This window comes from Felis catus, chromosome B1, assembly GCF_018350175.1.
Source record: "Felis catus isolate Fca126 chromosome B1, F.catus_Fca126_mat1.0, whole genome shotgun sequence".
Classification (NCBI taxonomy): Eukaryota; Metazoa; Chordata; class Mammalia; order Carnivora; family Felidae; genus Felis; species Felis catus.
This window is the reverse complement of record NC_058371.1, coordinates 137,660,909-137,688,297: the sequence shown is the minus strand read 5'-3', so window position 1 is coordinate 137,688,297 and position 27,389 is coordinate 137,660,909. Positions and strand designations below refer to the sequence as shown.

The 27,389-nt window shown below is 40.7% G+C and overlaps 1 protein-coding gene across 2 annotated transcripts in view; it reads right to left on the bottom strand.

Annotated features, from left to right (window-relative positions):
* Positions 1-248: 248 nt before the first annotated feature.
* Positions 249-27,389, bottom strand: part of TMEM150C (transmembrane protein 150C) — a 78,626-nt gene continuing 51,485 nt past the window's right edge. For both annotated transcript variants that reach the window (XM_003985237.6, XM_023252984.2), the window contains exons 2-8: positions 17,772-17,861; positions 16,875-16,928; positions 16,726-16,758; positions 15,963-16,030; positions 8,891-9,018; positions 5,274-5,451; positions 249-2,498 (exon numbers count right to left, since the gene is read on the bottom strand). In XM_003985237.6, the coding sequence (XP_003985286.1) occupies positions 2,290-2,498; positions 5,274-5,451; positions 8,891-9,018; positions 15,963-16,030; positions 16,726-16,758; positions 16,875-16,928; positions 17,772-17,851 (750 nt within the window). In that variant the 5' untranslated portion in view covers positions 17,852-17,861 and the 3' untranslated portion in view covers positions 249-2,289. The remainder of the gene's footprint in view (positions 2,499-5,273; positions 5,452-8,890; positions 9,019-15,962; positions 16,031-16,725; positions 16,759-16,874; positions 16,929-17,771; positions 17,862-27,389) is intronic.

The following is a 27,389-nucleotide window of genomic DNA, read 5'->3' as shown; positions in this document are numbered from 1 at the left end:
AGGGCAGTCTTGTGGAACGGAGCCCTTAAACCTGAAGGGTCTAACAATAACCCTGGGTTGTGTCAGAATTGAACTGAACTGTAGGACATCCAGTTGATGTCTAAAGAATCAGAGAATTGATTTTTGGTGTTGGAAAACACCTTAGAAATAGGCTACCAACGTAACACTGAAGTGTATTTTCAACAGACTGATGGAGTTTACACATGCTTCGACATTACAGAAGAAATGCTGGTGTACGAGACAAATCATACTTCTGCATAAAAGAATTTTATTTAGTGGTCAGATCCCGATGAATAATGCCAGTCACTGCTTGATTCTGCTAAAATGTGCTATTAGATATACTCTTAAGAAAATGTACAGTGCATCACCAAAAGCTGTTTAATTTGGATTGTGTAGAGTGAAAGAAAACTTCAGAAATCTTTGTTTTCTGGTAAAATCTTTGAGATACAAAAATGAAAAAAACAAACCCAAAAGCAGTATTCCAAAATAATAAATGTCACCTTGGACTATTTACAGTAAGATGCCTTTTTCCCAGGAGGATGCTCTCTGCTTGATTCTTTTCCTCACGTGTTACCCGTCTCTTGTAGGTATTCTCACCCCCGCCTGCCCCTTCTCGAGGATTTCTTCCACTCCTGTCTCGCTTGAAGCAGCCATCTGTTCTTTCATCTTTGAATCTTTCTCGGATACTCCTTTTTCCCACGCTTGAATGACCAGTAATTCTACCGAACAGACGTTTGCTGAGCACCTATATGTGCTAGGCACAGGTCTAGGAGGCAGAGAGACATTACAGAGATGCAAAGTCATGGACCCCTCCCTCAAGAATCTGAGTTCGGGTTGAATTAAAAAACAGTTTTGTTTTGTGTTGTTTTTTTTTCACATTATATTCCACGAGATTCCAGCCCCCGGTGAAGTAAATGTGGGGACTTCTTGAAACAAAGCGCACTCACACAGGGTCCGCCAACTTGGCCCATTCCAAGACATTTTGAACTAAGAATTCTGCTCTTTATGAAGCCCAGGCCTACGGTCTGCGTTCTAAACTCTTAGCAGGTAGAAAGCAGGTGTGCTGGGCAGTAGAGCATCAGCTATGCCAGTCTGTTTGGGGGGGGAAGGGTAATCTTTTAATTGGTTTCTACAAATTCCAAGTATGAAAAAGCCCTTAACTCCCCCACCCCCACCAAAACACTAAATCGTAGCTATAGATACATATTAAGCTCTTCCTTGATCTTGACTTGTAACAAGTGTTCTAAGACTCTTTTTATAATGTCCAGCAGGAGCTCTTTTTATTACCTCCACAAATATTTCTTTGTGCTTTTCTGTGAACATTTTTTTAGCTTCAAACATAAAAGCAGGGAAGTAAGCCTGCAGGTGACCTTTTTTTTTTTCCTTTCATCATGGTTAACCTGAAACAAGTTCAGCTCTTGCATTTGGCCTACATCTTCTCTGTCCACGAGGCCTTGAGAGACCCATGGTAGTTACTTAAAGAAAAAAAGAAGGCAAACCATGAAATGTAAAACAAAAGCTGTGCCTAGCATACTATGGAAGCAAAAACAAAACCATGCCCTCGCTGCCCCCATCTTGTTCCGTGCCTGGCAGACCATGTCCCTACAAATATTCACATTTGGAAATATTTCTCAGTCACAATAAAGTCCAAATCGTGGTAGTGGGCTTGCAGCCTATTCCTTTCATTGACTGCACAGCCAACCACCGAACGATGATGAAGGGAGTTTTCGTGGGGAAGTTCTTGACCCCATGCCATTCAACAGGTTACACGGGGTCATGTCTCTGTACAGTTTCCATCCAATTAGATGATACTCAATCTATTCAAGCGCCAGATGCAGAACTTCCTCATGAGCTGGTTCCAAGCCCTTTGGATCTGAAGGCAACTTTGGGAGTTGGCATTATTCCCATGTTACATTTGGCCTGCCCTACCCTGTGGTAGGGGGAACACAATGCCTGAAATGTGTGAAGAGAATGAGAAGAGCAGGGAGAACTGGGAGAGAGAGGGAAAAGAGAAGTGATCATGCACAAGCTTCTTGCTCTGTCGTGCATATATTTTCAGTGTAACAGCGTGTATTTCGACACATAAGGGCTTGTGCTTTTTCGTTAAAGAAACAACTTGCCCTGAAAAGCTCATTTGGCAAATGTGGCCAAGAACGTGTGTGTGTGTGTGTGTGTGTGTGTGTGTGTGTGTAAAATGTGTTATGAGGCTCTGTACCAAGTCCTGCGGGTGTATCTTGCTGGCCCCTCCCTCCACCACACCCACCTCGCTGGCAAGGAAAAACTGGTGGGTTACACCTGGTCGGTTTGATATTCAGAGGCTTCGGACAGGCTTTCTGAGAAGCTCAGGAAATTCTCCTGGTATTCGGAACAAACAATCTCATAGCGGTAATGCCGGAACTCTACAGCAAAGGTGCCAAAATAAGACAGGAAGCACATGACCAGACCCCACTGGACCCTGGCTGCATACATGTGGATGCCTTGGGCCATGAGGATGAAATCTGGGGAGGAGCAGTCAAGGAAAGTACCCCCATAAGCCACATTCAAACCGGGCTCTTTTCTGGACAAGGACAGGTTACAAGAAAAGTCTTACTCTCCGCCCCCTCATCAGCAAAACTTAGCTTGACAGCTTCCTGAACGCAACACTTGCATGAATAATACGAAATAACATTGCTGAGCTCTTCGTTTGTGCCAGACGTGCTTCTAGGTGCTTTCACAGAAAATCTAAACCCTCACAACAATCCTATTGTTATCAGTTCATTCAAAAATAGGGGAATTGGGGCGCCTGGGTGGCTCCGTCGGTTAGGCGTCCGACTTCGGCTCAGGTCATGATCTCATGGTCCGTGAGTCGAGCCCCACGTCGGGCTCTGTGCTGACAGCTCGGAGCCTGGAGCCTGTTTCAGATTCTGTGTCTCCCTCTTTTTCTGCCCCTCCCCCCTCATGCTCTGTCTCTCTCTGTCTCAAAAATAAATAAACATTAACAAAATTTTTTTTTAAATAGGGAAACTGAGGCCAAATGGTTAAGTAACTTGCCTGAGGTCACAAAGATGTTCACTGGGACAGCTGGGATTCGAATACAAGGACACTGGCTGCCAGGCCAGGCATTCAACTCTACAGCTACCTTCTAAACTGTGAGATTAGCAAGAGGATTAAAATTCCAAAGAAATTAGTTGGCCAGAAAAATAAACTTCTCGTTTTAAAAAAAATCACTGCAAATGACTATGGCTTTATGGTCATCATTTTATCTGCAGAAATAATTTTGAACATATCAAATCACCAATTACCTACATATAAGCTTTACCTCTGCAGTGCTACTAATGTGTAAGTGGCTCCTTTTCCTCTTCTGTCTCATTTTCACTATTAAAACAAACAAAGGAGACTCTTATGCCTGAATATATATCGAGTGTACACACACACACACACACACACACACACACAGCATACATGAGGTTGGAGCTAGGAAGGAAAATGTTTCAAAGTATGTTTCAGCGAAAAGCCAAGAGGCCAAAGACTAAATACATTTTTAAAGAAAAATCAGAAATGCTCCCTTAGAATTAGCGCTATCTCCAGACTTAAAATCTTGGGAAATTTTCAGAGAGCAAAAGAATATGGTGAAACTACTTCAGCCAAACTTTGCTCTCCTGACGAGGCCTGGATCCATTCACCTGGGAACCTAGACAGGGTTCCAAATGTTCAGAAACAACATGGAGCAGAATTGTTTGGTATAAGCTGAAAACTCAAAATAATTTAAAGTCTGTACATTCTCTTCCCACTGAGGGCTCAAAGTACTGGCAAAGCAATATTATTACTTAATGAGGAAAGATCTTCAAATCTCACCCTGGCAGAATTCTGACCTTTTTACTCATAAAATATTTCATCACGTGCCTAGCAGTCAGCAAGATTTTTGGCTTGATTTTCCAGCCCTTAAATGTTCTCTAATGTGCTGAAGAACTTGAAAACAAACAAACAATTAAATGTTTGGCAGTTAGTGAGGGAAGAAGAAATAAAGATCCCCAATACTCCAGTAACTACAGGATGTCTCTGAACAATAAATATTTTCATATTTTAAAGCCACTTTCCTTAAGGCAAGAGGGTTTGGGGTTGAGTTCAAGAACCGTGCCTGAGTTTAAGTCGAGATCACTGCATACAGAGTGTGATCTTGGATAAATTAATCTCTGTTCTTACTATCATACTTGTTAAATGAGGATTAAAAGGGTTGATACATTTAATGTGTTAATGTGCTTAGAACAATGCCTAGCACATTATAAGTGCCCAATAATGTTAGCTATTACTTGACTGAAGATGTGTAATTGGGTTAGCTACACATTCTACCACCTAGGAACCTTATTCCCTTCCTCTCTGGTTTCCTGAGGAGACCCTATTGGAGTGAACACTTGAGATCATGCCTCCCAGCAGAATGATCGGCTGATCTGACTGGTTGCACTGGAATTGGCCAGCTTCTTTTTTTTTTTTTAATTTTTTTTTTTAACGTTTATTTATTTTTGAGACAGAGAGAGACAGAGCATGAACGGGGGAGGGGCAGAGAGAGAGGGAGACACAGAATCAGAAAGCAGGCTCCAGGCTCTGGGCCATCAGCCCAGAGCCCAACGCAGGGCTCGAACCCATGGACCGTGAGATGGTGACCTGAGCTGAAGTCGGACGTTTAACCGACTGAGCCACCCAGGCGCCCCGGAACTGGCCAGCTTCTATTGGGCCATGTTACCAGTGGGTGGGGTCACTGAGCTCCCTCCAGGACTAGTCTCTCTGGGATCTGTTTGGGGTTAAGCAGAAGCGCTCTCCTCTGCCTTTTTTTGGTTTCTTTCCTTGTTCCTTAATGGGTAAGTTGAATTCCAGAGTGTGAGATCAGAGGCCTGACACTTTCTCCTTTACAAATTAAATTAAATGAAATAAAAGGGCCATTAATAAAGTCATAAATTAACTTTTTTTCAGATGGAAGGGGAAAAAAAATCACAATTCCCATTACGCATTCTGTGTTTTTCAGACAGGGAATCTTTTCCATCACTAATGACAAGGAGAATGCATGACACCATTCCTACAGATAGAAACAATTTTGAGAAGGCAGAGCTTGTTTTAATTTTAGTTCTCTATCTCTTCAGGTCTGAGAGTTTTTGTTTTTATATCCATTTACCTATTTTGTCTAAGATTTTGAGATAATCTGACAGTACATGCTAACTAATCGGAAATGGCAGTTTTCTCATCCACATATGTGTGTTTTAATCTCCCTACCAAAGAATCTTTTCACATTCAAAGGATACAGAGGACCACACACAGAGTGATAGATGCTGAGAGAATAACTCGTGGAATCCCAACTTTCCTCCCTTCATTCTTGATGTTGACTTTGAGTGTCAATGCAGCCTGGATCCAGCAGGTCAATGTGCCAAATCCAAAGGTCAAGGAAGTTCCAACATTATGGATTTCTTCATCATTCGTGAGCTAAGGGATGAACAGATAATGACAAGGAGGCACATTTAGAAAAGACATGATGGGAGAAAAAATAGGTGAAGTGATATCTCCATAACGGGATGGTAGGTTTTGGAAAGAGTAGAATCCTTCATCTCTGCTGGCTCTTTGTGTTTGTTCTCAAATGGTTTGAACTCTGAGGGGGAAAGGGAGATAAACAGCACTTCCAAACCTCAAAACATTTGTTTAGAATAACCACTCAGGCAGTGGTAATCTATTCCTTGAATTTAATTTCCAGAAAAGCGTGGAGAAGTCAAAGAAAAAAGCAGGAGAGTTACACAAAAAAGAGAAATGTCAGTTTCTACAAACATACACTGCAAACTTTGTTTTCCAGACTGAGAAATGAGACTTGGGATCTGGCTGTGTATTTAATGATTGAAGAGGACCAATTCTAAGAAGGTCAAGATTTTACTGTCATAGACAGCTAATAACATTTATTCCTACGTAATGTGATCAATTCATTGTTAATGGGATTTTGTTTTATTTTCCTCTTACAAGAAAATTGCCACCTAATAGCTTTTGCCATATTTGTAGACCCATTAAACGACATTAGTGTTTGACGATTCCTGGTCAAGGCTTTTATAGAATTAATAGGTTAAAGGAGACCCATTCGGGTTATTTCATTTGAAGGTTAAAAATGTAAACTCTCCATTACCTACTGATTTAAAAAAATATGTTGGTCACTGGGGTGCCTGGGTGGCTCAGTTGATTAAGACCTGACTTCAGCTCAGGTCACGATCTCACGGTTCTTGGGTTTGAGCCCTGCATCGGGCTCTGTGCTGACAGCTCAGGCTGGAGCCTGCTTCAGCTCCTCTGTCTCCCTCTCTCCATTTGCTCTCTCTCTCTCTCAAAAAGAAATAAACACTAAAAAATATACTGGTCACTTAAAACACTTTTAGCAATGATCTATATCTATATAATCTCTCTATCTCTCTATCTATCATCTGTATGTTTTTTTCAATGCTGGGCTTGAACTCATGACCCTGAGATCATGACCTGTGCTGAGTTTAAGAGACAAACACTTAACTGACTGAGCCACTCAGGCACTTTGTTTTATATATATTTTTTTAATTACACGTGGGAAAATAAAATCTATAGTTGAAGAGATGGTTCTTACAACATGGTAAAATATTGTTTTGAATTGCCATTGCCTTCAGATGTTTTATTGTTTGACGTTTCTGGGAATAATGGTTGCCTCAAGTCAATATTGCTTTCCTTTGACAACTTTTTCTATTGTTTTTGGCTGTAGTATTTTTTCCTCTTCTTTGGAAGAAGCCACTTTTTTCTTTCTTATTCGGAAGGCATATTTTCAAAACTCATTTTAAATAACGATTCCTCAAATTAAATTTTACTTTTAGGAAATTGGTTGTCCACACTATACACAGTCTATTCACTTATTAGTTTAAACTTGATTTTAAAAATAGATAATATAATTGCCTGGTTCAAACTTTAAAAAATTATAAAAAGAGTATGGATGGAAAAGCCTGTCTACACCATAGACTAGCCACCTGGCTTCTTCACAAGCAACTAACTTGTGGTTTCCTATGTATTCTCTGTAGATATTCTAGAAAGTGTTCTTCATAAGTGGTGTTGAGCATCTGTGGTTCACCAAAACACTTCAAGTTTCTGGACTTTAGGAAAGAACAAAATGTCTACTCAGTAACTTCCATCCAAGCCCTGGTTGAGAGAATGGATAGTGAGCACTTTACAACATCCAGAACCGGCAGCACAGAGCAGAGCAATAGCTCAGTCAGTCTGGCTTGATACGGGATGAGACCTAGAACAGAGCGAGTGGGATGGCCTGTTAAAGAAGCCATCAATTCAAAAATACTCATTCCGTTGCTACTGTGTGCCAGGGGAAGTGCTGGGGAATGAGCTTTCCTGGTTTAATCAATGATCAGGACTGAGGGTTCGAACAAGAGACAGTCTTAGAAAATCCACTAGCATATTTTCTTGAATGCCTGTGCCATCTGGATTTCACCCCACAGACAGGGAGAGAAGTGTCAGGATTCATGTTTGACTGCAGGGAAGAGGTTTCTAAACACAGTATAAAGCACAGGCTGGAGGACTTTGGGAAGAGAATGCAGGCAGGGAAACCAGACAAGTACTCTTCCAGTTGGTTGTCTGTCTCACAAGTGGAGTCATTCGAGTCAAGAGTTGGATAATGGGGGGCGCCTGGGTGGCGCAGTCGGTTAAGCGTCCGACTTCAGCCAGGTCACGATCTCACGGTCCGTGAGTTCGAGCCCCACGTCGGGCTCTGGGCTGATGGCTCGGAGCCTGGAGCCTGTTTCCGATTCTGTGTCTCCCTCTCTCTCTGCCCCTCCCCCGTTCATGCTGTGTCTCTCTCTGTCCCAAAAATAAATAAACATTGAAAAAAAAATTAAAATAAAAAAGAGTTGGATAATGGTATTGGCAAGGGAAATTATTCTTAAATGTAGTGACCTTGGGCTTCTAAATTTCTGGGAAGAAGAGTTAGTGTGTCTTTACACAAGTCATAGATGTTCTAGAGAAATTCTAGGCTTTCTTTTTTTTTAAAATTTTTTAAAGTTTATGTATTTTGAAAGAGAGAGAGAGAGAGAGAGGCAGAGAGAGCACAAGCAGGGGAGGGACAGAGAGAAAGGGAGACACAGAATCCAAAGCAGGCTCCAGGCTCTGAGCTGTCAACACAGAGCCTGACATGGGGCTCAAAGCCACGAACCGCAAGATCATGACCTGAGCTGAAGTCAGAAGCTCAACCGACTGAGCCACCCAGACACCCCAAAATTCTGGGTTTTCAAACTTGATTCCCACACGAGCTTGCTGATATGAAATGCAAGCTTTCATCCAAAAAGGATGTTCAGTGTTTAATTTTAGAAAGGCAATGATCCTATTAGTTTTCTAGAAAGTTACATTAGGAGACAATTTGTTATGAAAAAAAAAGCATAAAGCACTTTGAAATCCTTTGTATAAAATACACAGCTATTTAAAAAATTTTTTTAAGTGTTTATTTTTGAGAGAGAGACAGAGAGACAGAGTGCGAGTGGGGGAGGGGCAGAGAGAGAGGGAGACAAAATGCAAAGCAGGCTCCAGGCTCCGAGCTGTCAGCACAGAACCCGAGGCGGGGGGCTTGAACCCACAAACCCCGAGATCACGACCTGAGCTGAAGTCGGAAGCCCAACCAACTGAGCCACCCGGGTGCCCCTGCACAGCTATTTTAGTAGCTCCTTTTTCCGTAGCCATGCGGCAAGCACCCTCACATACGCAGTTCGAATGTAGGCAGGCCAGGCTGAACACCAGAAGGGCTGACTCTGGAGAACCTGTGCTTATCAGGAACCACCGTTAGCACTTTTGAAAAGATCTGTGCAGAATCCGCGGCTATGATACCCATACAGGTGAAGGGTAAGAAAGAGGTGAAGAAGGCCAAAGGAAGTACCTGAAAATTACCAAGTAAGGTCATTCCAAAGGAAGCCAGACACAGCGCCACCAATCCACTAATATTCAGCCATGGATTTAAAACCTTTGGTTTCAGTTGTATGAAGCGCAGAACAGCTACCACAAGTGCTGGGGACAAAACAAAATGTTAAAGTTTAAAAATCTCAGTCACACAGCCAGACTGTGAGGCAGAGTTCTTCTAAAGCCACAATGTGCAAGATTAAAGTTTTTGTCATGGTGCATTTTTATTTTGTATTTATTTTTTAAGATGTTTATTTATTTTAGTTTGAGAGAGAGAAAAAGCACAAGCAGGGGAGGGGCAGAGAGATGGCAGAGAATCCCCAGCAGGCTCCACACTCTGTGCAGAGCCTGACGTGGAGCTCGATCCCACCAACTGTGAGATCATGACCTGAACCAAAACCAAGAGTCGGATGCTTAACCAACTTGAGTCACCCGGGCGCCCCTCGTCAAGGTACATTTTTAAGTCTCTGAAGTGACAATTAAAAAAAAATTTTTTTAAACTTTATTCATTTTTGAGAGACAGAGAGAGACACAGCATGAGCGGGGAAGGGCCAGAGAGGGAGAGGGAGACCCAGAATCCGAAGCAGGCTCCAGGCTCTGAGCTGTCCGCACAGAGCCCAACGCGGGGCTCGAACCCACAAACCGTGAGATCATGACCTGAGCCGAAGTCAGACGCTCAACCGACTGAGCCACCCAGGCGCCCCGACAGGCAATTGTTAAAAGAAATTTTTCATGCAATGCTTATGATTATTTGGATGTTTTATCATGCCTAACAAGAGGGAAGGAGAGAGGGGCTGAAGCCGCTGGGGCTGTATGTTATCGGGCGGTGCAAGGGTGACAAGCTGCTATTAGCGTTGTCCTCGGGGTTTTCAACACCAGGTCAGTACAGGACACACTGGCTTAGGAGAACATCGCAGAGGCCTGACACAACAAATAAGACAGGGATAAAGACAGCTGGCACAAGAATTCACTAATTCAACCACCCTTAAGTTTAACCTTGTCAGAACAGACATGGCAGGAAAGCAGAGGAAAGAAGACATGGTTCCACCTCTAGACAAACCTGCTGGTTCCTGCACCAGAAATCATTCTCGGGGACAGGAAGGAAGACAAGGCAAGTGTACAGCTCCCTTCATTACTGCTTTACCCCTTCTTCTCTCTAATTCTACCGGAGGTATCCATTGTCAAAGGACAAAGATAGTTGACCTAAATTAGAACAGTTACAGTAACCAAATTACGAAATCTGAATTTTAACATGGCCGATTTGGGAGTTTGGTATGTACTAAAAATCACACTGATCATACTAATAAAGCTCAATTCTTCTATGATGGTAATTACTCATTTAAAAAGACCACCCCATCTTTTGAAGCATATTGTTAGGGAATCTGAGAGAGCATGAAGGAAGTTACCTAAATTTCAAGCCTGACTTCTAATAGTAACCTTGAGGGCAGCCCATACTCAAGCCACTCATGTAAGAATCCCCTTTTATTAATTGCTTAGTGCAGAGATACTTTCATGTTTGTACAAAGTGCTGGGAGAGGTTAGTCTACAAACAAGACAAAAAATACTTGCAGTTAATATAAATTATATCTACATATAAGGAAATGAACTTACTACTTCCTAAGGCAATTTATTTTGACATTAAAGTTTAGCAGGGAAGACAATTAGAAATCCAAGAATTACCCTATTGATACAGCAATTAAGTAAGTAATTATTTGCTAAATGTTTTATCTTCATTATAGGCCCTTATTAATAGTCATTAATAAAGAAAACCCATCCATAAATTTACATTTCCTAAATCTACTGAATTTCATAGTTTCAAGCTACAAAGTTAAGCTCAGCAAGTTGATTTTCAGTTCCAGGTACCTCGATCAAAGAGTGGTATGCAACTTGGTTAATATTTGGATTTTAGAGGGGTGCCTGGGTGGCTCAGTTAGTTAAGCATCCGACTCTTAATTTCAGCTCAGGTCATGATCTCCTGGTTCATGAGACAGAGCCCTGCATCAGGCTCTGTGCTGACAGCATGGTACCTGCTTGGGATTTTCTCTCCCTCTCTCTCTGCCCCTGTCCTGCTCACTCTTTCTCTCTCAAAATAAATAAATAAACATTCTAAAAAATACTTGGATTTTAGAAACAAAATAACAATAAACCATAATTTATTAAATGTCAAATTGTTCAGCTCTGATTTAGCTTTTAGTATATTCACATTTTATCTAATTCCCACTAGTGGTCATAGAATTAGTAAATGATACACTTGAGTTGACAATAGTCCAACCCTAATGGTTTGAGTGACCTAGTTAGAAGTTATATCTGAAGTCTATTAATAGTGACAAGTATCCTAGAGGATGAAAAAAATCAGCACAACGTCTTGCTACTTTTGAGGATGGGAATAGGAGGAGGAAGTAAGGAGAGGAGAAATTCCATGTAAGCCTTCTGACACAAAGTGATCATCAGATAAAGAGGTCACTAGATTAAGACCAGAAGCCTCAACACAGGGCACCATGGGAGACACTTGCTATTAATATGTGTATGGATATTAGGGCCTAATGACAAAATACCAAGGCAGCACATTTCATTTCTTTTAAAAATGACTAGTGAAAAGTTTTGCTCTGGCAACCATCTTGATGTCATTCAGTTTGGGGGGATAGGATTGTACTAGAATTTGGCTTAAGCCCTAAAACATGGCTGAAGCAGACACAGAAGGCTCTTCATGTTGACCCATCCAGTCTATTTGGTCCACTGTGCCCAGATGATGAGGGTCAGGCCATTCTCTGTTAGTCATTTCTGCCCAGGAAACACAGGACATGTATCATCTTTTGGTCCCAGCACTGGTAGCCTTCCCATTTGTAATATGATGATAAATCATTTTATCATGAACAGATGATGAAATTAAGCAGGAAACAGAAACCTACTCGGAGACATGAATTTGAGTCAACCCTCTTAACTTCCAGAACAACAGTCCCAACACCACACTCTGCCCTCTTTACCTATTAACCCCATTATTAATCACCTTGGACTAGGCAAAATTTCCTTTAAAAATAGATTCTGTGGGTGCCTGGGTGGCTCCGTCAGGACAGCATATGACTCTTGACCTCAGGATTGTGAGTTCCAACTCCATGAAGGGCATAGAGGATTACATTAAAAAAAAAAAAAAAGATTCTAGGTGAAGGTTTAAGGTGCTGGAATTAGTAAGATTCTGGTCCTTTAACAGTTTTATTAACAGGTTTAATGGAGGCAGATTCAGATTATTGGTTACAAAGTCTTTTTTTCAACCAAGTAGTGATTTATACACCCTTGAAAAAGACTTATTGGCAGTGGGGTGATTTCAAAGCCATCTTTATATATGATGACTTTTTTTTTTAAACTACATTGATGTTCTAATCAGAAGATACATCTTTTAGTTTCATTTTAGATTTAATGAATAGTTTTAGAAAAGATTTTTTTAAATTTTTAAAGTTTTTTAGTTTTTATTTTTTTACTTTGAGAGAGACAGAACACTAGCAGCGGAGGGGCAGAGAGGCAGGGAATCCCAAGCAGGCTCTACACCACTGGTGCAGAGCCAGACGTGGGGCCTGAACTCACAAACCGTGAGATCATGACCTGAGCCGAAATCAAGTTTGACGCTCAATTGAATGAGCCACCTAGGCGCCCCAGAAAAGATTTTTAAAACCCACCTTTCTGTTGTTTATGGTATTTAGAACAGTCCTTTGCTGTATGTGTCCCCTGTTTATCTATTTTAAAAAAACACAGATATTAGAATAATTGCTTATTTTCTTTACTAACCTTTTTCTTTTGAGGCTAACTGGGTTTTATTTATTTATTTATTTATTTATTTATTTGGCTCCACACCCAATGTGGGGCTTGAACTCACAACCCTGAGATCGAGAATTGCATGATTCACCAACTGAGCCAGCCAGGCGCCCTTTGTTGGGCTTTTAAAGTTCAAACTCAAAATAGCAGCTCTTCATTGCAGCTCTAAACTGGTGCCTGGCCAAATTCTTTTCTGATTTGTTTAGTTTTATTGTTTATGCATCAATAATTCCTATTTATGACCGCAATAGAACACGGGAATCAATGTGCTTCGGCTGAAGGAGGGGGAACAGCTGCTGTTGGGTGACCGAAATCATTCAGCTCTCAGCTTTATCCTCACAACCTCCCTGGCAGAAAAGAATATTCCTTTCAAGAAATTTGTCTCAGGTCTCTTTTCTCCCCAGGAGAGATCGAAAGCGTGGATTCAGGACAAAGTGCAAAACTAATTGCGTTGAGAAAACAATTGAGTTTGATCTTTGATTAGTACATCAAAAAGACAGAAGATCTTTGCTAACTGATTTTAATAAATGCTACACTGGCTCATTTGTAGACTGCAAATTATAATCCATACGGCTGCCAAAAAAGCAATGGTTTATAGGCAGTCCAGGTTGTTTCTTAAAGTCAGTTATGCCATCTAAAGTAATAGTCCGAGGTCTGGCAGGGACAGCCCTGGGGAGATGGAAGGCCTCCGCCATTTCGAGCAAGAATCATTCGTAAATGGATTCCTCCTCACTCCCAGAGTTGATAAATAAATGATTGTTGGTTTCCTCCCACTGCACACTAATCTTCATCAGTTTTGTGTCTACCAGATGGCACTACAAATGATGGAAGATAATAAAGAATAAACCCTGGATACTGCAATACCTCAGAGCAAGAGCTAGTAAAGGCTTATTAAGTGCTTCTTGCTGGAACAGGGGAGGACCAGGGAATAAGATGATGACGAATGTCATCTGGAAGAGGGGAACTTGTTTTCATTACTCTGTTTTTGGAAATGCTTTTACAATTAGTTAATCATAAGCTTTATAACTGGATAAATGTGCGAGCTATGCAAATTGACATTTTTAAGATTACACACTAAAGACAACTGGGAAGTATCAATTTGTCTTAAGAATATGAGGGAAGCAATATGTAGCTTCCAACATGTTCATTGGGTTCTTTAAAGCCCAAATGGAGGACAAACAGCTTGTGACAGCTTTTTAATAAGGACAGTCTCCTGTGTATCGTGATTAGATGAGGTAGTATTTGCAAAGCACTTAGCACTGTGCCTGGAATATAAATGACTGCTATTAATTACCGGTATCATTGCACCCCGTGGGGAAGACCATATGACTAGGTACCAACCTGCAGGCCTGTGTGGTGTGACTGCAGACTGGCTGGGAAAGGTCCCTGACCCTGCAATTCAAGATCCTCTCTCAGGGCTTTGCGTTCTGTTAAATGCAGAGATCTCCTCAGCAGTCACTTATGCTTTGGTATGATTAGGTCTTTTCAGAAAAGTGGTATCAAGGGTAGAAAAAAAAGAGTGAGTGTTAAAGCTCATGGTAGCTGAGGCTGAAGGCAGTGAAGACAAAACTCGCCTGACTGGGGCAGGCACTGGTGCCCACATGGGCACCAGCTGCGGTAAGAACCGCCCTTTGAAGAGCTGGGGAATAGCTGGGACATGAAAATCCTATTAAAGCTAAAATCCTGTTAATGCTGCCTATTGAGGGCATGAAGAGAAGAGCTTCTTCAAAGACTCAGCAATGTCAGCATTAGGGTTATATCTAACCTTCCCCTTAGTGGTGGCATAGCAGCCCATGCCTGATAGACACTTCCTGCTTAGACAAATGGGCTATATGTTTTGGGGAAGCCTGGGTGGTGAAAGGCTTTGACCCAAATAGAGTTAGGTCCAGGGAGGAATCTTATTAACTGCAGGAAAGCCCTGCAGTGTGCTTCTCGTTGAACTCTGCAGGTTCCAGAGAGGCCTCTTGGGCCTCACTGGGAACATTCTCCATGTGTCTCATGTCTTGAGCCTTCTAAACTAAGATTGTGCCTGTGCTGCATGTTGGACCAACTGTCTCCCTTGATTTTCCAGTGGGTTTTATAGGACTTTCGTTTCCCAAAGCAAACATTTAAAAATTGCATCTTAAGGGGCACTTGGGTGGCTCAGTTAGTTAAGCATCCAACTTCAGCTCAGGTCATGATCTCACAGTTCATGAGTTTGAGCTCTGCGCAGGGCTCTGTGCTGACAGCTCAGAGTCTGGAGACTGCTTCGGATTCTGTGTCTCCCTCTCTCTCTCTCCCCCTCCCTCGCTCATGCTCTGTCTCTCTCTCTCTCAAAAATGAATAAACATTAAAAAAATTAAAAAATAAAAACAGCATCTTAAGAATGAGTGGAACTCTTTGCGGGTGGAGTTCTACATAAATTAAATAACGGGTCACCTTTTGGGAGAGAGATGCCACAAACGCCGATGATTCCCTCAGGAATAACATCATCTTTCTTTTTTACTTGGAGTGAAACTCTCACCATCCAAAAGAACCGTTTCCAGAAAACTTTTGTTGAAAATTTCACTGGCCCATCACCCACAGCATGCCAATGGTGATAGTTAGCTGACGCTTTGAAAGACACTGAGGAGACTGGCCTTGGGGAGATGGTATACAAGGTCAACATGGACAAGGACGGAGAGCATGGCTGGTTCCCTCGACCCTCAGGGAAGCACTCACAGAACAAAGGGGACAGGATATGAAATGACGGTCTTGGGCCCTGAAGAAAAGGTGTGGAGCTGGGACCAGACATAAGTACTAAAGGTTTCTTCCTTTTTTTTTAGGCCTACATCTCCATTTGCCATCTTGGTATGCATTTGTGTACGGGAGACTGAGTCACCCATGTTAATGCTGACCTTTAGATTTAAAGACCATATCTACACACATCAAGATTTATCACAAAGCCTATGCATTTGTCATCCTTGCCAGTGAAGAAATAAGTGTGGCATTCTTTTTAATGCAAATGTATTATACAATATTATATTCTTCTCATGCTGGATTTTATGGCACGTGAAATATATTATTTCGTGCGGCAAAAGAAATAGTCAAGAATACACTGAAACGATGAAGATGGTGAAAATGTAAGGTAAAACAAAAAGCCAGCTTCAGCATGTTGACATGATACCCAGTTATCAACTAAGCTAACCATGCTTTTGATATAGGTTTGGGAGAAATAAAGAAGAAATGTACCAAAGCATATAAAGCATTCTTTACGTTCTTCTTACCTAGGAATGCTGCCATGTTCATAACTTGACTAAACACACAGCTTGCAGGAGGTTCATCACCTGCAATACTTAAAAATTATGACATGTTTTATTATTATTGTATTAAAATCTGTCACCTACAATATACTGAATGTCTGTGTGTCCCTTCAAAATTCATATGTTGAAATCCTAACTCCCAATGTGATACTATTAGGAGGTGGGGACTTTGGGAGTTACTTAGGTCATGAGGGTAGAAGCCGTTCCCAGCGGGATTAGTGCCCTTGTAAAATAGATTCCAGGGGCACCTGGGTGGCTCAGTCGGTTGAGTGTCCGACTTCAGCTCAGGTCATGATCTCACAGCTCATGAGTTCGAGCCCCACATCAGGCTCTGTGCTGACAGTTCAGAGCCTGGAGCCTGCTTCACATTCTGTGTCTACCTCTCTCTCTGCCCCTCTCCTTCTCATGCTCTGTCGCTCTGTCTCTCAGTCTCTCAAAAATAAGTAAATGTTAAAAAAATTGTTTTTAAAGAGAATCCAGAGGACTGTCTCATCCTCCTTCTGCTGCATGAGGACACGATGAGAAGATGGCCATCTGCAACCCAGAAGAGGGCCCTCATCGACACTTGACTGCTGGTACCCTGATGGACCTCCAGTGTCTACAGCTGGGAGACATAACTTTTTGTGGACAAGCCTCCCAGTCTATGCTACTTTGTTACAGTAGCCCAAACTAAGACACTCTCTCAACCTGTAAGATCCAACAGATCAGAGGAAAGCTATCAAGTTACCTTATATATGGTGCGTGCTTCACACCAGGTTTCCTGGAAAACAAAAAACACAAGTTAAAGTACAGTCAGTGCACAGTCTAACCTCACCAGCGGCAAAATTTTTGTTAAGTCTATTAATAAATAATCAATTGCCCAGAGATCAACTTTACCTTTCAGCTGAATTTAATGGGAAAATTTTGTCATCTTCCACAGCTATAAAGTATCTGTGAAGAAAAAACAACCTAAGTTTATAAAACAAAGACATTTTTTAAAAAAGACTTGTTTCCCAGGATGACTAGACTAGCCACATTAAGTCATATTCATTGTTTCTTTTTTTAACTGGGAAAAATCTCTTTTACTATGTTTACCTATAGATCACTTAGCTCTTTAAAGTTCAAATGTGATTACTAACACTATTTCTTTAATTTTTAAAACACTCCCCAAATTAGTGGTAATCATTATAATCTGGAAACTGGAAAACAAGAAATGAGACCTTATAACCTTGGGCAAACTGAAGTACAATTAGAATTCAAATTTTCTAATTTCTCAGGAGTATGTGTTCACCTCTATTAGTGAACTGCAAGGAACCAAAATAATTTGCCGGAAGGGAAATAGTACTTGAAATAATAAGCAAGTGTAGGAGTGTTCTGTGATAAGCCAAGACTTATAATGTAATGATACCCATTTTATAAACATACCAAGCCCAGTCACACACAATAACTGGACTATGAACTGGACTGTGAGTGGAATCTTTGGCATGTTAGTATAATGAGCAAATCTTGCAAATAATGAATCCGTATCATCAGTTTATAGAATGTTCGTTACTGAAAGAACACAGGAACACAAAATAAGACCAGCAGTCTTCACTACCTGCTTTGCATTATTTATTACTCACTCTAGCTGTTTACTTTGGGTAACAGAAGGAGGGAAGAGAAATGGAGACTTTAGCAAGGCTGAATTAGTAAACATTATTTTAAAGTATTTCTAAACACGTTTCTACATCAAAACTACATTCCTATCTACATTGCAACCCAAGTCCTTAAATAATGAATGAAGAGAATACTCACACTATCCATAATCCAGCTGAAGTAAACAAAGTAAATACAAGAGGTAAAAACATCCATACACTGCATTTCTTCCCATCCATGCCTGTACCACTGAAATGAAATCAACAGGTATTAATAACCAAGGCAAAAATTTATCTCAATCGTTCAGGACTGAAAGGAAGTTCACTCTAACTGAAAAGAATTTATGAATAAAAACTGAAAGTACTCTATGAAATCATGATCCAAATCAATTACTGCCACTTACTCATGTGGAAATCCCTTGAGCAGTTAATGTGGATGATTGTTATCTAGAATTGGCTTAAATATTCCAGAGCCTTAGTTGAGAAACAAAGGGGAAATTTCTCACAAACACATTTATCCTTGTACAAGCATCAATGTTTTTTAAAAAGGACAAAAGGGCTTGGGTTAGGACTTTCAGAAGGGCTAGGTACCAAAGGCTTATTCCAATCTACTTTTAGTGCTATTATTAACATTTATGGATTTATGGTTCTATGGATCTGGCATGTACATATGCCTACAGCTTGGCAGACAAGAGTCCTGGAAACAAATGGTTACTAAATAAATTAGCAGTTCAGGAGGAAATGACAAATGCTTTGCAAATCTGAACTTTTCTCATGATATGTTATTGAGCAACTATCTCAGAAGACTCTAAAGATGAATGTTCTGGAAAACAGTGCATTGTGTATAATCTTAAATGAACTCCAACGAACACAGTGGGGAAAAAGAGCAGATGCCAGGCATTCTGGATGTTATATCTGAAAGCAAAAATAAATGAATAAAAAAATTCCCCACAAAAATGAAGTAAGAGAAGCTAAGCTGTAAGAGTGTCTATGAGAAAGCGACCTGGCACACAGACCCGACACACAGAAGAATAATGTAATTAATAGGTTTCTCTAAAGAGGTATCACTGCTCATTATTTTGGGTGATTATTATGGAGAACCACAACTTGGAACAGATGTTACAAGTTTGAACCAGCACTGCCACATATCTGAGCGCCTCCCTGATATTTGCTTTTGCATGCTGACACCCCCTGGACCTTCCAAATACTGAGGTCAGAGAAAAAAACATGGCCCTCCCTTGAGGATGGCCATGAGGTGCCAGAAAGGTCTTGGTTATCAGAACTGACCTACCTGATAAGGCAGATCTTTCAGGTGAGGGGACAGACACCTGACCCTAATAATATGCCTTTGAACAGTCACGCTGTAGCCTAAACAGCTATCTGGGTAGGGATGTTAAATAAATGACAGAATCTAGGAGTTGAAAGACATTAGAGCCACTTTCAATCAATTTAATCCAGTCTAATCCAATCCAATCCAATTCACGAGTATTGACATTCTGCTTGTGCCAGGTACGATACCAGGTGGTGGACATGACTGAGGTAAAGTCTAATGAATATAACTATACACAACAGTCTATACAATATATAAAAGCTATTGTATGAACTGGTGATGCATGGCTACCCAGTTTATATAATGTAGAAGGATGATGAACATTTTAAGTATACCCACTATGGCTAGTCAAGTCACTATCTATTCATTTATTTATGTCCAGAAAATCGTGGGTTTATAACAAAGCTATCAATTTTGCTAACAAAAAATAATTTAATCATTAGCCAAGAAGTAGAGTGAGTACAGAAAATGGGAATGTTGATTGAGCATGTAAACCAACTATTCTAGATCTGCCCCTAATAGGATGCTCTGACAGGATGAGTACAGATGAAATGGTTACACTGGAATAAGAGTCAAGAGACCTAGTTTTCGACGTTAGCTTTGCCCATAATCAACTCTATGGGCCTTGGCTAGTTACTTAAATCTGTAATGCCATCTCCCCATCTTGCTGCATGAAGACCGAATTTTAAAAGAGGCATCAAAGACTGAGGCCTCACAGGGTGGTAGTACTCTGGAGGTAACCCAAGCCCAATATTTTTGCAGTAACAGAATGCTCCAACGTACCCAGAATCATCAGCCCATGAGGAACTCACCCCTCTTAACCATTTTTACAACAGACTGGTAAATAAACCAAAGCCAACTGGTTAATTACAGTGAAAAATACAACTGCCAAATGGACAGATGCTCACACTGGTTTCCCTTATAGGAACAGCTATATGGGAAATCAAAACTTGGAAGCAGAAGAGTAGAATGAAGAGAGTTATCGAGATAATTCTAAGACCGTGGCATCAAGCTCCAATAGTTTTATGCGCTCATTTCCTTTAAAGGGAAGCAGTTTAGTGGAACGGAAACGGTATGGCAGTGCATTGGACTGAAATCCACCTCTGTCGCTCAGTACTTGTGTGATCTCTGGCAAGTTATGTCATCTCTTAAGCCTTTGTAATTGTGGTGATGACTTCCATTTGGTAGGGTTGTGCTGAGGATTAATGACGACACAGGTAGAGCACCTCACACATAATACATGCTCTGTAAGGGGCAGCCCGGCCAACTAGAACTGATATCTTTCAATATGCATTGCTCTTCTTGTTTTATCATGAAAGCATCTAAGGTGGCTAGTGGCTACCCTCCTAAATTATTTTATCTTTACTAGTTTAATTCTCATACAGCAAACTTGCATCCAAATTCCGGGAAAACCATACTGTATTGCTTGCCTAATGATAGATGAAATTGCCCTTTCTTAACTTAAAGGGATGCGTTGGAGGTGAAAAGAGTAAGTCGATGGATAATTGTATTATTACCTTCCAGTGGAACTACTTAGGAGCTTCTTCAGAATTTTCACATTAGTTATGCCTTTTTGGGGGGCAGGTGGTGGTAATGGCAAACTCACATGGTATTGTAAGAAATAACACGCAGAGATCCCGTATATCCTTCACTCTATCTCTCCAATGGTAACATCCAGTATAACTACAGTACAACAACCAAGATATTGACATTGATACAATCCTTGACTTCATCCATATTTCACCAGTTTTATATGTACTCCTTTCTGTGTGTGTACTTAGTGTTATGCAATTTTTCATGAGTAGATATGTACGATCACCGCCACAGTCAACTTACAAAACATACAGTTGTTCCTAAAAGGGGAGCCAATATGAAATGAGTTACATCACCTCAAAAATTCCTTTTGTTGCCCTTTTATAACCACACACACTTTCCTCTCCCACACCCTTCTTTCTAATCTCTGGCAACCACTAATCTTTTCTCCATTTATATAATTTTATCATTTCAAAATGTTATACAAATGGAATCATATAATATGCAACCTTTGGGATTGGCTTTTGTCACTCAACATAATTCCCTGGAGATGCATCTAAGGTTTGTGTTCATTAGTAGTTTGGTACCTTTTATCATTGGGTACTATTCTATGGTATGGATCTACAAATTTGTTTATTCATCCATTACAGGACATCTGGGTTGTTTCAAGTTTTGTTTGTTTGTTTATTTGTTATTAAACAATTTTTTTTAACGTTTATTCATTTTTGAGACAGAGAGAGACAGAGCATGAATGGGGGAGGGTCAGAGAGAGAGGAAGACACAGAATCTGAAACAGGCTCCAGGCTCTGAGCTGTCAGCACAGAGCCCGACGCGGGGCTTGAACTCACGGACCGCGAGATCATGACCTGAGCCAAAGTCGGACGCCTAACCGACTGAGCCACCCAGGCGCCCCATGTTATTTTAGAGAGAGAGGGAGAGAGCACACATGAGTGGGGCAGATGGGCAGAAGGAAAGAGAATCTCAAGCAGACTCCATGCTCAGCACGAAGCCCAACATGGGGCTGGATCCCATGACTCTGGTATTATGACCTGAGCTGAAATCAAGAGTCAGACGTTCAACTGACTGAGGCACTCAGGCACCCCTCAAGTTTTGGGTTATTGCAAATACAGAAGCTATAGAACATTAGTGTATGGGTGTTTGTGCCAATGTAAGTTTTTACTTCTCTGGACTAAATGCCCACGATTGCCAAGTACTGGGTTGTATAACTGCATGTTTAGTTTTAAAGAATCTGTCAAACTTTTTCCAGAATTGTTGCATCATTTTACAATGCACATGGACTCCAATTTCTCCACACCCTCAGCAGTATTTATTTTCTGTTTATTTAGTATATGTGCTGCCGAAGCGAGCACATTATTTTCTGTTTATTTAGTAGTAGCTGCCCCAATGGGTATGAAGGGGTCTCTCATTGTGAATTTGATTTGCATTTCCCTAATGATTAGTGATGCTGATTATATTTTCATGTGCTTATTGGCCATTTATATTTCTTCTTTGGAAAAATGTTGACTCATACCTTTTGCACATTTGTATTAAAAATTTTTTTCATGTTTGTGTGTGTGTGTGTGTGAGAGAGAGAGAGAGAGAACAAGCTGGAGAGGGGCAGAGAGAGGGAGACACAGAATTGGAAGCAGGCTCCAGGCTCTGAGTTGTCAGCACAGAGCCTGATGCGGGGCTCAAACTCACAAGCCATGAGATCATGACCTGAGGTGAAGTCAGACACTTAACCGACTGAGCCCCCCGCCAGGCGCCCCTGCACATTTTTAAATTGGGTTGTTTGGTTTTACTGTTGTTGAGTGGTGGGAGATCTTTATACATTAATATATAGTCATTAATTCCTGGATATTAATCCCTTATCAGATATATGATTTACAAATTCTTCTCCCATTATGTGAGTTGCCTTTCACTCTGTTGATAGTGTCCCTTGATGCACCAAAGTTTTAAATTTTGATGAAGTCCACTGTATCTATTTTTTTTGTTGTCTGTGCTTTTGGTATTCTACCCAAGAAATTATTGTCAAATCCAACATAACTTCCCCCTATGTTTTATTGTAAGTGTTTTATAGTTTTAGCTCTTCCTATTTAGGTATTTGATCCATTTTGAGTTAATTTTTTGCATATGGCGCAAGTAACTTCATTCATTTGCATTTCCAGAGCCATTTGTTTAAAAGACTCATTTCCCCCATTGAATGGTCTTAGCACTTAACAGGGTCTTTTGCAGAGCAAAAGTTTACATTTTTTTAAAATTTCATTTTTTAAAATTTACATCCAAATTAGTTAGCATATAGTGCAACAATGATTTCAGGAGTAGATTCCTTAGTGCCCCTTACCCATTTAGCCCATTCCCCTCTCTCACACCCCCTCCAGTAACCCTCTGTTTGTTCTCCATATTTATGAGTCTCTTCTGTTTTGTCCCCCTCCCTGTTTTTATATTATTTTTGTTTTCCTTCCCTTATGTTCATCTGTTTTGTCTCTGAAAGTCCTCATATGACTGAAGTCATATTTGTCTTTCTCTGACTAATTTCACTTAGCACAATGCCCTTCAGTTCCATCCATGTAGTTGCAAATGGCAAGATTTCATTCTTTTTGATTGCCGAGTAATACTCCATTGTATATATATACCACATCTTTATCCATTCATCCATCGATGGCCATTTGGGCTCTTTCCATACCTTGGCTATTGTTGATAGTTCTGCTATAAACATGGGGGTGCATGTGTCCCTTCGAAACAGCACACCTGTATCCTGTGGATAAATGCCTAGTAGTGCAATTGCTGGGTCATAGGGTAGTTCTATTTTTAGTTTTTTGAGGAACCTCCATACTGTTTTCCAGAGCGGCTGCATCAGCTTGCATTCCCATACATTTTTTTTTAAGTAAGCTCTATGCCCAACATGGGGCTTGAACTCATGACCCTGAGATCAAGAGCCACATGGTCTATTGCCTGAGCCAGTCAGGCACCATTAGCTGTGTCTTTTTAAACTACAGATCTCTATTGTCTTACTGAAGTGGGTTAGACCCTAGGCAGTTTACAAATGACTTTGACAAGGATTAGGAAATATGTGATGATCCAAGTCAGTTTTCTGAAATAAGTAAAGGAAGATTTTGTAATGAAGAACATATACTTTAGTCATATACACTCTACTATGCCAGGTTCTTTTGGCAACTGACAAATATGAGCTTAAGAACAGAACAATGAAGGGGCGCCTGGGTGGCGCAGTCGGTTGAGCGTCCGACTTCAGCCAGGTCATGATCTCGCGGTCTGTGAGTTCGAGTCCCGCGTCAGGCTCTGGGCTGATGGCTCGGAGCCTGGAGTCTGTTTCCGATTCTGTGTCTCCCTCTCTCTCTGCCCCTCCCCCGTTCATGCTCTCTCTCTCTCTCTCTCTCTCTGTCCCAAAAATAAATAAAAAGTTGAAAAAAAAATTAAAAAAAAAAAAGAAAGAAAAAAAAGAACAGAACAATGAAGTGTGTATGTGAAGGTGGGGAACGTTCTCTTCCCTATATCTCCTTCCTATCCATCTTTGTGTTACCATGGAGACCAGAAGATGAGAGTAAAAAGCTTTCCGGACCAGTTTCTGGTATTGTTAACCTATCAGTGCCCCATCTGACATATCTTGGTCCCGTTACTTCTTTCTCCCTCCCTGGTAGGGCTGTATTAACCGAAGAAGAGGACTCTGTTACATATATTTTTCCTTTCTTGTCCAAAATAATTTGTTTGTCCTTCCTTAGCCCATACGCAGCTTATAATGTGACCAAAGAATCTGCAGTACAGAAACAACACCGACACATTCTCTACTCTCAGTGCTGGAGGAGGATTCTGGAGATGCCAGGAAATAACATTTGCTTTGGTTAGGTTTCCTAATATGTTGTGAGCTGTTCTGGATCGAAAAGTTTCGATATTTGACTGGAAGTTCCTCTGCTAAGGATAAATGAGTAGATCGATTAAATTAACTCTCTTCACTGCCTCAATCTTATCTGAGAATTAAAAGTTAAAACTGAGATGAGTCTCTTTCTTCTCTCCATCCAGACACCATTAAAATAAACTGGTCCATTGCTTCCAGTCCCATTAGAAAATGTCACTAAACTTTACTTCCATTTCCTAGCAAGGGCACATTCCACCCTTTTCCCTGAGCTGTAGCAACATAGTACCTACCAGCTAAGAGAGTACATTTTACCTTGACTTTTTAAGGAAAGGGGGGAGTGTGGAAGGAATACTCCATACTCCCAAGAGAGTTTTATCTTTGCATTCTGAATTATACTTCTTTTTTATTTCTGTGTACTATTTACTCCAATGATGTTATATTCCAATAATACTTCATAGTAAAAAATTTAGGATTGTTCCCACATCCAAAATGGTAAAGTATATCTGGAACAATGGCACCTAATTAGTTTCTAATAAAAGGAGGAAAAGAACCAAAATTGCACAAACCTTCTTGAAAGGGTTCTGGCATTTAGATTTGGTTTGGGAAGCTCTCCTCCAAATGGTATCATTTATCCAAATGATTTGCAAAGCTGTTATCCAGATGGTCAAATCCTCCTAGACAGCCAATACTAGCTCTCTGTACTCTCTGTACATTTCTATTGTGTGTTCTTTTCTCCCAATAAATATTCCCAAAGTTTGAGTGATCTTCACTCTCTTTCACCCACTCTGTGGCAAGAGTGAGACTCTTCAACACAGAGTCAGAAGCTGAAAATCCCCATCTGCCCCCTGAAGCTTTCATTCTTCCTCAGAACCTGAACTGTATCAAACATTTGTGGTGGCTCCCACTGCTGACACTTCTGTTCTTCTGTAAGTCTTCTAGCTGTAAACTCTCAAGAGAATACCTGGCCATTTGAAAATTTACAATCTCGTGGAAGCAAACAAAGTGTTACTTTAACACACTTTAACTCAGACGCCTAAGACTCCGACTACTTTAACTGATTCGAAAAAGGGGTCTTGATAAAGTTGAGGTCATAATATTATGATGTACTTTTATCATCAAATTCCAAACAGATGGTTCTTACAGTAGAACCTCATGAAGCTACTGAAGTTAAAGAATACACCACTCTGTTCCCAGTGATACGCCTTGAAGACAAATTTCCTATTCTATCAGGCGATGGTAAAACCCCTCCAATCTACAAACGAAAAAGTAAAGCCCAATTGGATCATCTTCATTTATACATTTTGAAACCTTACTGGTGTGAAACCACTTATAATAAAATGACCCTAAAGTTGAGATAATATTTTCTGGGGTTGGAAAGGATTTGTCTGTTATGATTCAGAAGGATTTTGCACAACCTAGGCTAACAGTGAGGAGGTAGCTATAGCTCAAGGACTCTGGAACCAGATTCACCACGTCTTTCAATTCCAACCCTGGTGCTACCTACTGGTTGTGCGAGCTTGGTTGTTAAGCCCTCTCTTTGCCTCGGTTTCTTCATCAGTCAAGTGGGAATAATAATGGTGCTTACTCATGGGTTTTTATGAGGGTTGGAGATATACTTAAAGCACTGATAACTACCTAGCATTTGATGGCTTTTCAATAAATGTTAACTATATTCTGCTGCAAGTGATGTTTGGGATCTTCAGTAATCTTTTTTTCACTTTGTAATTTATCAGGAAATGAGCTCCCTGCCAAAGCAATTTTTCTTTCTCTTCTCAGGGCCAGCTGGAATGGAACAGGAAAGATTAACGAGTCACCCACTAAAAACTGGGATTATCACAGTGTCTGTGAACCATGAGCATCCTTGCTTTTTTTTTTTTTTTTTTTTTAACCTTCTGGGAATCTTATTTTCCAGTTGTATCATGGAGAAATGTGAAAAGCTTGTGTTATTTTGTAATTCATTTACAATTATGAGGGGTAATGACAAGAACTACTTGTTTTGTTTTGCTCAAATGTTTACAGGCTCTCAGATAGAAATCAGCATGGGCAACCAGCTCTTATGCTGACAGTAAATTCTGCTTTCACTAAGTCCTAAGTTTGGGAAAGCGTAATTTGAGTGACCTGGTGTCACCCTAAGATATAGGACTTTCTTTAATGGGATGTACAGAATATTTTTCAATCTATGAGGTCAATTTTGTCCCAAAATAATTTTCATGAGCACTGGCAAGAGACGATATATTAATTAGTAAAAGATTTCTACAAAATATTACCATCTCCAAAAGAACATGATGATTTCTTTTTTATTTTTTTCATGTTTCTTTAATTTTGAGAGAAAGAGAGACAGAGCATGAGCAGGGCAGAGGCAGAAAGAGAGGGAGTACAGAATCTGAAGCAGGCTCCAGGCTCTGAGCTGTCAGCACAGAGCCTGACACGGGGCTTGAACCCACGAACCGCGAGTTCATGACCTGAGACAAAATCATACGCTCACCAGAGCTGAGCCACCCAGGTGCCCAAGAATATGATGACTTATAAGTAAAACCATGGTGACTGGTTTTTCCCCAGTGCTCTCTTGATTTCTAAAAGCAATCACCATCATTCAACTGACAGATCACTACAGGGATCCTCTCATGCTAGTGGCCCAAAGAACTCTTTCTCTCAGAAATAGATGGTTGACACTGTCCCCACACCATTTATAGAGTAATCCCAGAAAGAATCCCCTCCTACCAGTATTTCAGTTTGATAATATCTTCTCAGAATTTCTATGCCAAGATTCTCCCCGGAGTTCACTTACGTCTTTAACAGTATTTCAAAATATCGCCCACGTGACAGATTTATTGCCAACCCACCAGTCATTTATCCTCTTTTGCTTAGCTAACAGAGTCTTCATTTATTCAGGACTGCAATGTGTTCATCCCTGACTGGTGTAAGTCATAACTGGTGTAAGCCAACCATAGCTATCTCACTCCTTTGATGAGTATCTTCCCAGACCCCCTGAACCTGGCCAATAAGAGTCAAGGGGCAGTCTACTTACTGAATAGCAAATG